The 12,309-nt window shown below is 34.4% G+C and overlaps 1 protein-coding gene across 1 annotated transcript; it reads left to right on the forward strand.

Moving 5' to 3' along the window:
* The first annotated feature begins 7,100 nt into the window (after nucleotides 1-7,100).
* On the forward strand, nucleotides 7,101-11,197 carry LOC103848026 (AT-rich interactive domain-containing protein 4). Its single transcript, XM_009125016.3, has 16 exons — nucleotides 7,101-7,232; nucleotides 7,307-7,498; nucleotides 7,627-7,680; nucleotides 7,836-7,924; nucleotides 8,048-8,330; nucleotides 8,424-8,480; nucleotides 8,602-8,633; nucleotides 8,745-8,880; nucleotides 8,967-9,140; nucleotides 9,479-9,718; nucleotides 9,877-10,179; nucleotides 10,276-10,413; nucleotides 10,508-10,606; nucleotides 10,702-10,802; nucleotides 10,886-10,976; nucleotides 11,071-11,197. Exons 1-16 carry the CDS (start codon nucleotides 7,101-7,103, stop codon nucleotides 11,173-11,175), a joined length of 2,226 nt encoding a protein of 741 aa, XP_009123264.2. The 3' UTR covers nucleotides 11,176-11,197.
* Nucleotides 11,198-12,309: the final 1,112 nt, after the last annotated feature.

Below are 12,309 nucleotides of genomic sequence, written 5' to 3' on the forward strand. Positions count from 1 at the left end.
GTGTAAACTGATCTTATTTGTAAACCGGTTATAATTAATAAAAAAATTTAAATTTTTATCTCTAAACTAATTTTTAATTTAATTTAATCAATTATTTTTAATTAATTACTTTTAATCAATTAATTTATTTAATTTTAAAAAATTGCATAGAAACTATCGCTATCAATATTTATTTAACTATAGCATCTGAAAGATCCGTTACCAAAAGGATCAGACCTACGATAAATGGCGTTGTCAGAGTGTTTTAGGGAGCACTATTAAAACGAACTAATAGCGTTTAACGACCGCTATTAATACTCACATTTCCTGTAGTGATGGTTATGCAGAGTGATTCAGACCATTTTATATTTGTGAAGGTGTTTAGTAAAAATGATTTTATCATTTTGCTGCTAGATTATATGCTGGTTGTGAGCATGAACATGGACAAAATTCAGAAATTGTAAGAGTAGCTTAGCATATCCTTTGATATAAACATATAGGTATAGTGAAATAGATTATTTGTAAAAGAATTGTTTGAGATAGAGGTGAAAAGCTGATTTACTTATCTCAGGAGTACATTGAAAATACTTAAACAGTTTCATATAGACAAGTCTAAAGTGTTGAGCACTCCTCGTGCTCCACACTTAATACTGAACAGTCAACAAATTCTAAAGACATATGCAAAGAAGGAAGATATGACGAAAGTTTCATATGCTTCTACAGTGGGTAGTTTGATATATGACATGGTATGTACAAGATCGGATTTAGCCTACGCTGTTGGAGTTGTCAGCAGGTTTCTCTCTAATTCGGGAAGAGAACATTGGAATAATGTAAAGAGGATTTTGAGACATCTCTTAGGCACTTCTGATTTAAATATTACATTTGGAGGTAAAAAGAAATTGCTTGTCAGTTACACTGATTCTAATATGTATGGGGATATTGTTTCTAGTAAATCTACTTTGGGTTACTTGGCAACATTTGTGGATGAAGATGTGGCTTGACAGTCAAAGCTGCAACGTAAGCTTGTAAAGAGTTGTTGTGGATGAAAAATTTCCGTGAAGAAATCATTTCAAGTAGGAAAAATATGTGTTTCTTTGTGATAGTCAAAGCGCCATTTGTCTTGGAAAGAATTATACATTTCATTCGAAGTTGAAATGAATTCATAGGAGGTATCATTTGATATAAGATGTGGTTGCTTTTAAGGAACTGGAACTTGTAAAGGTTCATACGGATGATAAGAGAGTTGATATGATGACAAAGTCATTGCTGAGGGTGAAGATGCAGAGAGATAGATGGAATGGTGGTTTCCTCCAACTAGTCGGAGGGGGAGTTTTTTGGCTTCTCCTAGATGGAGGAAACCCAATGAGCTTGGTTGGTGATAACCAAACTTGAAGTTGGACTATTGGTATTAGTCGATGAGATTAATATTGGACCTTGGGGTTAGTGAGACTATATATAAAGTCTCTTAACCTAATTTTGTGTGGTTGGAAGACATAACACAATAAAAGAAAGAAGAGTACTCAAGAAGACACTTAAGACATAAGAGAGAAAAAGAGAGAAGAATGCATAGTTCGTCTAGGTTTGTCAAGGCAATTTTGGAGGGTCAAACAGATCTTGATCTGGCTAATATTTTGTGGGATGCTTTTAACTCAATGAATTATAGGTTCACTGAATGGATTTTTGATTTCAACGGTTGGATATATGTTGTGTGGGTTTTAGTAAAATTAGTCGCCAACAGTGTCATCTTGAGTGTTCGGAAACTCCAACGCTGAGATTTTTTCTGATTAAGATGAGATTTGGCAGAGGTGTTGTCTACTTGATCATCTTGGATTTGTACGGTGGGATTAGTCTCTAGTTGCTGCAATCGTTATGAGCTGATGTCATTTTGTTGTTGTCGGTCTTGAAGCTTGTATTTCTCTCTTGTTGCTGTTGTTGTTGTTCTTGTGTTGGACATAGCTCTTTGTAGCTAGAGTCTCTGTTTGCTGAGGTTGTTGAACATTGAGGATATGGTTGTAATCATCCCCATTTATATAGTGGATTTTGATTGTAATACGGTCTCGTAATTTTCTCCTTCTCACATCGAGGAGGTTTTCTTACGTAAGAAGTGCTTGTCTCATTTAGTTTTTGCTCATAGTATATCATGGTCCACCACCAACCTTCTTTGTCTCTCTTTCAACAATCATTTTATTATTCATTTACATACTTTTCTTTTATTGACATTTTCCTACAAGAACTAGCATCCAATTCTGTATTCCATATGAATTATTAGTCATGTTACCCACTTATATTTCTCTTTGACATTGTCCTACAAGAACTAGAATCAAATTTTGTATTCCATATGAATTATTATTCATGTTACCCACTCATATTTCTCTGATGTTCAATCACTTATGGTTGCTACCATTAGCTTTCTTGTTTTTCGTCACCAATTTTTTATATGTATTCCATAAATGAAACTATAGAAATCGCCTCTACTTTTTCTCGTAAAAAAAAATTCGGTTACTCTATTTGTATTTGATTCCTTGCATCTATAACTAATTTATCATACATGATGGTCAAGCATTGGTCTTGGGATCTCTTTGAATCTTATTTGCCGAGATACAATCACGGCTCTGGCAGCAATGAGACATTTTATTTGTTGTTGAGCATCAATTTGGAAGGGAAGATGCTTGAGGTAATTATAATAAGGGTTTAAATTAATTTATTTGGCTACATGTATCACCAAAATACACTTATTTTTTTGGTCTCACTTCCAAAAGAATTCTAGAGATTAGCGTGCTTCAGCTGAAGTAGTGGAATAATGAGTTATCTATTGGGAAATGATTCGCGATATCATGTGAGTGAGGCCAAAACACAGAAAAAGATCATGTGGTGATTGCATTGTCAGTAAACAAGTATTTTGAATCTCCCAAAAATTAACACACCGCCTTTCACACAAAATGTGGCCAACATGCCGAGTGAGCGGGTGTGGGAGACCTATTAGCCATGGACGGTGTGGACAAGTGGTATCAAAACCAAATTTAGATTAGTGTATAGTTTTGTGCAGACTCACACTAACATAGATTGCGTTCCTCTGGCGCAACAAAGATATTGCATTCCGTGAAAAGGTAAATGGTAACATCCCAATTTGTAGATTTAAAATAATTGATTTAACTAAATATGTCATCTAAATGCACTTACATTTTCAGTTAGATATCTAGAAAACTCTAAGGGAGTGTTATTGGATTGAATAATTCATTGGAGATGCTAATTACCTAACTCGACTTATAAATATGTGATGGATTCTCTTGTTTTTATTTTAACTAGATTTTAACCCGCACGTCCGTGCGGATAATTTTTCATTCTATAAATGTATTTGATTTTATTACAAACGTCTTAAAAATAGAGTTTCCATTTTAGTGTTATGTATTGTGTAACTCTATAATATTATTGTTTATATTTCTTATTTGCCATTATTAATATATATTGATTTGTTTAATACATTTTACTTTGTCATTAATTTTTATTACTTACTAATAATTTTCAAGTTAGGTAAAATAAAATAACAATGTGAAATAATCAAATAGAGAACCTCATTCAAAATATGTTTTTCCGTTAATCTATATATTTTGCATATAATACATTTTAAAATTTATTTATATTATACAAAATAAATATGGTTAAGATAATTTATATTTACATGTTGTGTTAAAAAAAATACACTGTTAACATCTATCATTTTAGTATTTTACGGAATTTATAAGTAAAAACACTATTTTGTTTAAATAATATAACCCTATTATTTTAGAAAATCTTATTCATAGTAGCATCTAACATATTATTTTAGTAAATTTCATTGATATATGATATTTTTGAATGTTATGATATTAAGTTTTATTTTTTAATTAATATTTTAAAATATTATATTGCTTTACTTCTTATAACACATATAGTTTTTTTGTGTGGTGCATTTCAAAAAGTTATTCTTTATTATCTACGATTTTATATTTTTAAAAATTTTAAAAATTATCATTTTGATTTTGAATATTTATTTTCAAAATTTATATTTTGTCAAGAAAACTTTGGAAAATTATACAACTATTTTTGAGTTAGAAAGATTACATGAATTCTGATTCTTTTTTGCTACTAGATTAATATATTATGTTATAAGAATATTTGAATTTTCGGTAATATTTACTAATATTTTCTGAACATTTTTTGTTATAATTAAAATATAAAAATAAATTTATGATTAAATTTTGATTTTTTATTAATATTTTAAATAAATTACTAAATTTTTAAAGTTTTCTAATAACATGTTTTTTAAATTGCATATGAACTAAATGTTATTGTACTATTATATTTTTGTATATAAACATTTTTAAACAATATATTATTGAGAGTTTCAAAATAAATAAAAAGATAATATATAGTTGTAGATATAAAAGTTTAACCTATGTTAAAATATTTGTTTTCTTATAAAAGATTATATATTTTTTTTTGAAACACTCTTATAAAAGATAATATAGTTTACGAATTTTAACTTATTTTAATGATAAGTGATAATTTATTTAAATGGAAATTTTAAAAATAAAATTTGTTAATTTACCTATTTAATATAATTTTGTCATATTTAATTCATATGGCATTTTTATTTTACATAATACAAAATATAATTATAAAATTTATAAAAATTGTATTTAATTGTTCTTTTCTTGTTTCTAATAAGATTTTAGTTATCATTGATTTATAATAATATTAAATTATTAATTAGAAAATTAACTAATGTGTTATTTTATAAAAATATTTAAATTTTTAAGGAAGATTTTGTTAGATTCTTTCTCAACATAGTTTGTTATAATTAAAAAAAATCAAATTTATAGTTTGTTTATTAGTAATCTAAATAATCTAATATGTTATATTAACTAATTCGTTAAGCAGTTCTACTATGACTTATTAATGATATATAAAAATAGAACCTTAAATTAATAGAGATTCTTAGGATGAATATTAAGGGAATTTATTATAATTCTTTTACGTGAATCTTTCTTCTTCCGAGTCGTGAGATTCTCCACTAGCGAAGCACTTATGGTGGTTAACCATACGACATTATAGATATGCAGTAGCAAATGCATGTGTTGTTGCTTAAATTCACCTATTGTTTTCTAGGTGGGCTGGAGTTAGTGAGACAAAAAGAGATTATCCTTTCAGCCACCATAAGCTTACCGTCCAGTTTTATGAACCATGCAATCAGTTATAGAATTAATTGCATGGTTATTAAGCAAGTATTTCTTGCAACTTCCTCTGTTCTCTGGTCGTCTCTGTCTCTTCTCGGTGGGTGGTGTGGTGTTGTTGCTTTCAGTCCGGTGCGGCTTTGCTAGATCTGCTGGAGCTCGACGGTTGTGGAGGCGCGTGAGGACCGCTCCTTCCTTCCCTCGGTGACGACGTTTGGTCTGGTTGCTTCCCGACAGTTTTCTCTTGACTGCAGCGGCCCTCTCCATAGTTTGGCAGCGCATGTGGCGTCGTCTAGGTTTCGAAGGTGCTCTCTCTGTTTCCGGCGTGGCAATGGTTGGAGGCGTGATGTGCTGTCGTCGGGCTATGGCTCGGTTTCCATTCCGTGGTGGTTCTGAGTTGTTGCTCCTATTGGTAGTCTCAGGATTCTTCTTGCGGCTGTGCGTGTAGTGTGACGGTGGTCGAGCTCGACTCTTCTTCTCTTCTATGGTGAGGCGTTGGCGGTCTCCGGCGTTTGTGACTCCGGTGTTCTGCCTCCAAGTGGATTCGACACGACGATGTGCTCCATCGTGTTGTCTTTTTCTCCCAATAAAAGCTCTGGTTGAAGCTTGTTATTGGGTTAGGAGTTGGGTTCTTGGTAAGTTGTTGGTTCTATAATTAGGCATCGTTCTAATTCCTGGTTTGGTCGTGGGTTTTGCTGGAGGATTTGTCCACTTCCGGTCCGTTTTCTCTATATGAGTCTTCTGCTAAAAGGGTATATACGGTCACCGTAGTTTGAGCTAGAGGCGGTAATCTCCGGTTATTTCTTCCGAACAACGACATCGCCGGTTTGTCGGTTTATCCTCGTACCGCCAGCGTCTCCTTGACCAGGTTGGTCTGCAGGTCCGTGGTGGATTCTAGGCTCGATTTGTTGAGGTTTAGTGACTTGGAAGCTGTAGGAGCCGTGCTTCTGGGGTTTGAAGGCGCCCTATCTCTCGGTATCTCGTGGCTACTGGATTATCTCTTCTAATCTTTTCGGTGTTGCTTGGTTCGCCATTGCCTCGTTAAACTCTCAACTCTGTTCGATCGAGCCCCTCCTCTTTCTAGTTTATTGTTTTGACTGACGTGCGTTGCTTCTTGTTTAGTTTCATTTAATCTGCTTCTTGTCATCTTTGTATTTATGTCAAAAACTGAAAATTTGGTATAATAATCTTAACATCTTACCAAAAAAAAAGTATTTCTTGCAACATCAAATTTCCATGAAGACTCATCATGTAAGCAAATTAACGAATTTGAAATTTTGAAAAAACAGAAACAATATCATTTTAAAAGTCTCTGAATTTAGAGAGAGCATGAAGGTCGATCACATGATGTTGTTTGTTTTTTTCTGCTTGTGTGAGTGAATGATGAAGCGAAAGCTATAATTATTCGAGGATTAAAAACCATGTTAAAAAAAAAACTGTATCTGCTTTAGGAGGAATTAATCTGAACTGTTATTAGAATCATCGCGTGCCCAAATAAATAAATTCGAGCTTTGATTTTCTTTTGTTGGTTTAATTGTGCTTTGATTTTGGGGTTTCGATGAGAAACAGAAACACTGTCTAATACTAAAATATATAATTTTTTTCTTTTTTTTTTAAATATTGTTCTTGAGATTTCTAACTTTAATCTGTGTGTACTAATCATCAAGTTGCTTCCTTTTTGACGGTCATTATCCCTTTGTGAATGAATGATGGGCCTCTTCGTTTAGGTTTTCTTTATTCCAATAATAATAAAAATCGTCTGTGCCTCTTCCTCCTCCTCCTCGCCTTCTTCTTTTCTAGGTCTCCTCGATTTCTCCCTTCTTCTTCCTCCACGAGTTACAAATTAGGGTTTACGCGTTCAAAGGATTTCGATTGGGTTGATTTCATAGAAGCTCGGTAATGCTTTGAATGATGTTTCATGCTCAAAGCCGTTGTAATGTTTTGGCTGTCGTCTCCGGAGAGCATTGCGACAACCAAAAGGGTGAAGCTCATCAGCCCAGATACCCTTTTCCGGATCTCTCTTCTTCAGGGCGACTTAAGGTTAACTCTGTTCTTTTTTTTGCAGTGTCGTCTTAGCTCAGTTAGTTATGGTTGTTGCTTTTGTCATGTTATAGTTTCAGGTATTGAATAACCCTACTACAGAGGAGTTCCAGGTTGCAATTAACTCTTCAGCACCGGATATTGTCTACTTGCAAGGGGAGCAGAGTGGAGATACTGATCAAGTTGGTCCATTAGCGTTTAGATATGCTGATTTTTCTACTCCTGATGCCTTGTTTACTCTTTTTGGTTCCTCAATACCAACCACGGTGAGTACATTCGTCCTTTACATTTCTTACCAGCTGAGGCTATAGGATCTTTGTTTCCTTAACCAGTTAATATTTATTAGGCTCTTGGTACCTGGTTAGTAGGGTTTGATTTCGTATTGTTGTCTCAGGTTTACCTTGAGCTCCCCAATGGTGAAGAATTAGCTCAAGCACTCTACTCTAAGGTAGGCCATTCTTGATATGCATCTAGCTCTGTTTTTCTTTTCTTTTCTTTTCTTTGCGTTTGCTTTCCCTTCTTCTTTATGACTTCTTTGTCGCTATCAATGGTGTTAAAATTATTAATTGTTTCTCCATTGATGTTATGCCTTTTTTTTTGCAGGGAGCCCAATATGTGATTTATTGGAAAAAAGTCTTCTCCAAATACGCAGCCTGTCATTTCCGCCATGCTCTGTTTTCAATCATACAAAGGTAATTATTTACTCAAACATCAAAACAAGCCTTCATTTTCTTCTTATTTAATCTAAGTTATATTTGTCCCAATAGTCGTCTATAAATTTAGCTGTCAATGATGTGTTTGTTTCGGTAATGCAGTTCCTGCAGCGATACATGGGATGCGTTCCAGGTTGCAGAAGCATCTTTCCGTCTCTATTGTACGAGTAACAGTGACTTACTCTCTTCTGACATGAACCGTAAAATAAATTATGAGATGGGACCCTGTCCCTGCCTGCTTGGAGACCCTCCAAAAATTGATGTGGTTACACCGGGCGCCGATGAACTAGAAGATGAAAATTCATTAGAAAGTCTCCCGTCAATAAATATATATGATGAAGATGTAACCGTGAGATTTCTTTTGTGTGGGCCACCATGCACAGTGGTACGTGTTCTTGACCTTCTCGCATATTTTATGATGCTTAATCTAAGTACTTCTTTATGATATCCTCAGTCCCAAAGCTTTTTGCTATTTCAGGATACTTTCTTACTGGGATCTTTGGTGGATGGACTCAATGCTCTCTTGAGAATAGAAGTGAGTGTAGCTCCTTAGTTTATTGTCTTCCTTCTTAGTCATCAGTGGGCATACTAAAATGTGTGCATGTACATGTATTTAGTCCTTTTCAAAACATAACTTCATTATTTCATTGTTGCAGATGCGAGGAAGTAAGCTTCATAACCGTTCTAGGTATGTGTTTATTTGGCCTAGCAACCGTTCTGTGAATTTTTGCCTAAGGATTTAGTCGAAGACATACTTTGTTTATTTTAATATTCTTGCTTATCTGAATTAATACTGCAGTGCTCCAGCACCTCCTCTTCAAGCAGGGACATTTACTCGTGGTGTAGTCACCATGCGCTGTGATATCTCGACCTGTTCTTCAGCACACGTATCAATGCTGGTGTCTGGAAATGCGCAGACCTGTTTCAGTGATCAGGCAAGGGATTATATCTATTAAAAGCTGAGTTCTTCTCTGCATACATGTGCAATGGGATTTATTATTTTCTTATTTTTAAATCTTAGCTTTTGGAAAATCACATAAAACATGAGGTGGTCGAGAAGATTCAATTAGTCCACTCAGTGGTGAACTCAGAAGAAACAAAGCAGGTCTTCTCTGAGCCTCGGAAATCTGCCTCAATAGCTTGTGGGGCAAGTGTGTACGAAGTTTCGATGCAAGTTCCAACATGGGCTCTGCAGGTTAGTAATCTCTTTTTCTTTTTTTTTTTTGCTCGCCTTAAATGTGTTATAGATAATGTCATTTATCTGATACACCATTCTTACCAAATTTCTTGACAATATTTAATCAGTTAGATTAGTGACAATTCAACTTTCCCAACTTCTTACTCAAGCTGTGGGATATCCCAGGACCATTTTACCTACGTTATTGCTTTTATTTATATATATATATATATATATGATGATTTTACATTTAGAGTTGCTCACATTCTCTGTGGCTTCTGAGGAATTTGTGGGTTTCATGTGTTTTTATTTGCTGATGGTTAGCTAAGAAAACGTTAGCTTTTGCGTTTCGGCAGGTTTTAAGACAGCTGGCGCCTGATGTGTCATACCGCAGCTTGGTTGTCCTTGGAGTAGCCAGCATTCAGGGGTTGTCTGTTGCTTCCTTTGAAAAAGATGATGCACAACGTCTACTTTTCTTCTGCGGAAAACAGATCAGTGATACAACAAATCATGATGCTCTTCTATCCCAAATTCCTCACTGGTTAACGCCTCCTTTGCCAAGCAGAAAAAGATCCGAGCCATGCAGAGAAAATAAGGTACTGTTTAGGATACATAATGTTTGATTTAGACGTTCTTTGTGAGCTATATTAGTTGATATCAACTCTAATTTGGGTGAAGTTTTGTGGCCATTTTCATGGAACATATTACATCTTACTGATTTTGCATCCTTCGGGGAAAAATATATTACATCCAGGAAATGGAAAATGGACGACCTACATCGAAGAAAATCAACGTGGCTGCTCTGAGACCAATACCTCACACCCGTCGACATAAGATGATACCTTTCTCTGGTTACTCTGAAATTGGAAGGTTTGATGGTGACCACACCAAAGGAAGCTTGCCCATGCCTCCAAAGCATGGTGCATCAGGTGGTACTCCGGTAACTCACCGTAAAGCTTTTTCTGGTTCCTACCAGAGGAAGCAAATCATCTCACTGAACCCTCTGCCTCTCAAGAAGCACGACTGTGGAAGAGCGCATATTCAGATTTGCTCAGAGGTTTGCATCATTTTTCGTGGATTGTGAGGTTTTAACTTTTAAGCCATTTGATATGCTTATTTCTTTGGGGCTTTTATGGATTCTGTCTCTGTTCAGGAGGAATTTCTAAGGGATGTGATGCAGTTTCTGGTAATACGAGGACATAGCCGGCTTGTTCCTCCTGGGGGCCTGGCGGAGTTTCCAGATGCTGTTCTCAACTCCAAACGGCTTGATCTGTTCAATCTGTACCGAGAGGTAGTTTACATTATGTTTTTGGTTTCAATCAAACCCAGACAGCATTATAGATTTGGTGAGGTAATGGGATTTTTTTTTTTTTTTTTTTTGGCAGGTTGTATCACGTGGAGGGTTCCACGTAGGGAATGGGATCAACTGGAAGGGACAAGTTTTCTCAAAGATGCGGAACCACACACTCACAAACAGAATGACTGTAAATGATTTGATTTTTAATCTCATCACTTGATTTATTCTTAAAATTCATGAATTTGGTCTTTAGAGACTAGCTTTGGGTTTATTATATGGCAGGGTGTTGGCAATACGCTGAAAAGACACTATGAGACGTATCTACTGGAGTATGAGTATGCTCATGATGATGTAGATGGAGAGTGTTGTTTAATATGTCGAAGGTACATTTAAGAACCAACCCTCTTTTTCTCTCAGACATCAGTAGAATACATGCTAACATTCTCCTTGCTTTTGGTTGAAACAGTAGCACTGCAGGTGACTGGGTGAACTGTGGATCGTGTGGAGAGTGGGCTCACTTCGGATGCGACAGAAGGCCAGGCCTCGGCGCCTTCAAGGTAACCAAACAAACACCCATGCACTCGTAACTATAGCATTAATGGCTTGAGTGTATGCATACTGATTGATGCTTATACTGATATAATATGACAGGATTATGCAAAAACGGATGGGTTGGAATATGTATGCCCAAACTGTAGTGTCTCTAATTACAGGAAGAAGTCTCAGAAGTCCTCTAATGGCTTGCTTGTCCCTTAGCTTCAGGTTTTTCTATTTGTTTGTACTTTTATTCGCTTTGGAGACCAAAATGATTGATTCCTCCTATGATATTTCACGAGTTATGCAATGAAGTCTTTCTTGTTTTTCTTCTTTTCATTCTACTCCAAGCCTGTGCATTTTACTCTATATGCTGAGGAACAAGTATGAATTTGTAGAATGAAATACATAATTTAAAAATAGGTAAAACAAGCCTTGAATATATTAATCAATGTAAAAGCTTACATGGTTCCAGAAAGAAACAATTGATATCAAGTGATGAGATTAGAAAGCTTACATGGTTCCACACACTTACATGTTACTTTAAAAAAGTTTTGAATATTTTAGACGAATATGAAAATTAAAAAAAGTTATATACTTTTTTTTTGTGCAATCGAATATGAAAAATAAAAGTTTTAAATTTTGGTATTTTTTTTTTTTTGTGAAGAGGAGAAAAATATATACAAAGAGTTGTTTCTAATGTGAATGGAGATCAATGGCGTGAACCAGCGTAGAAGTAGTGCAGTATACAATGGCTCAGCTGCTTTGGGTTGATCCACCATCCCAAGCAGTGCCGGTCTAGACCAATTTGGCACCTAAAGCATACCATAAAATTATGCCCCTTAAATATAACTAATTTTACTGTATTTTTAATATATAATCAACATACATATTATTAAAACTTAATTAGTATACAAAAATAAATATAAAACACAAAATATTCTTGCAAATTCATTTGATCAATTTTGAATAACCATGTTGCTGTCAGCTTGAATTCTTATTCCATTGACAATCATCCATTTGATTGATTCTTAGTTCAATTTTAGCATTTTTGTTAAATAAAAAACATTAACTGTATATTATAGCAATACACATGATCAAAATAACCTTGATATTAACAACAATTTCATTTGAGAAATGTCTCACAGAATATCAGAGCATCATTTATGATATTTTTCTTTTCAATTTTAGAATTTTTGTAAAAAAATATTAAAATTTACAGGAAAACAGAAGAACAGAGAAAAAGTGGTACACTGGATATTGAGAGAACCAAGATAAAAATATCTCCTTTAAAAATAATTAGGATTTAACTAGTTACATAATTTATTAATAATATATCATCTGATACAGTTTTGT

This window comes from Brassica rapa, chromosome A06 (genome assembly GCF_000309985.2).
Source record: "Brassica rapa cultivar Chiifu-401-42 chromosome A06, CAAS_Brap_v3.01, whole genome shotgun sequence".
Classification (NCBI taxonomy): domain Eukaryota; kingdom Viridiplantae; phylum Streptophyta; class Magnoliopsida; order Brassicales; family Brassicaceae; genus Brassica; species Brassica rapa.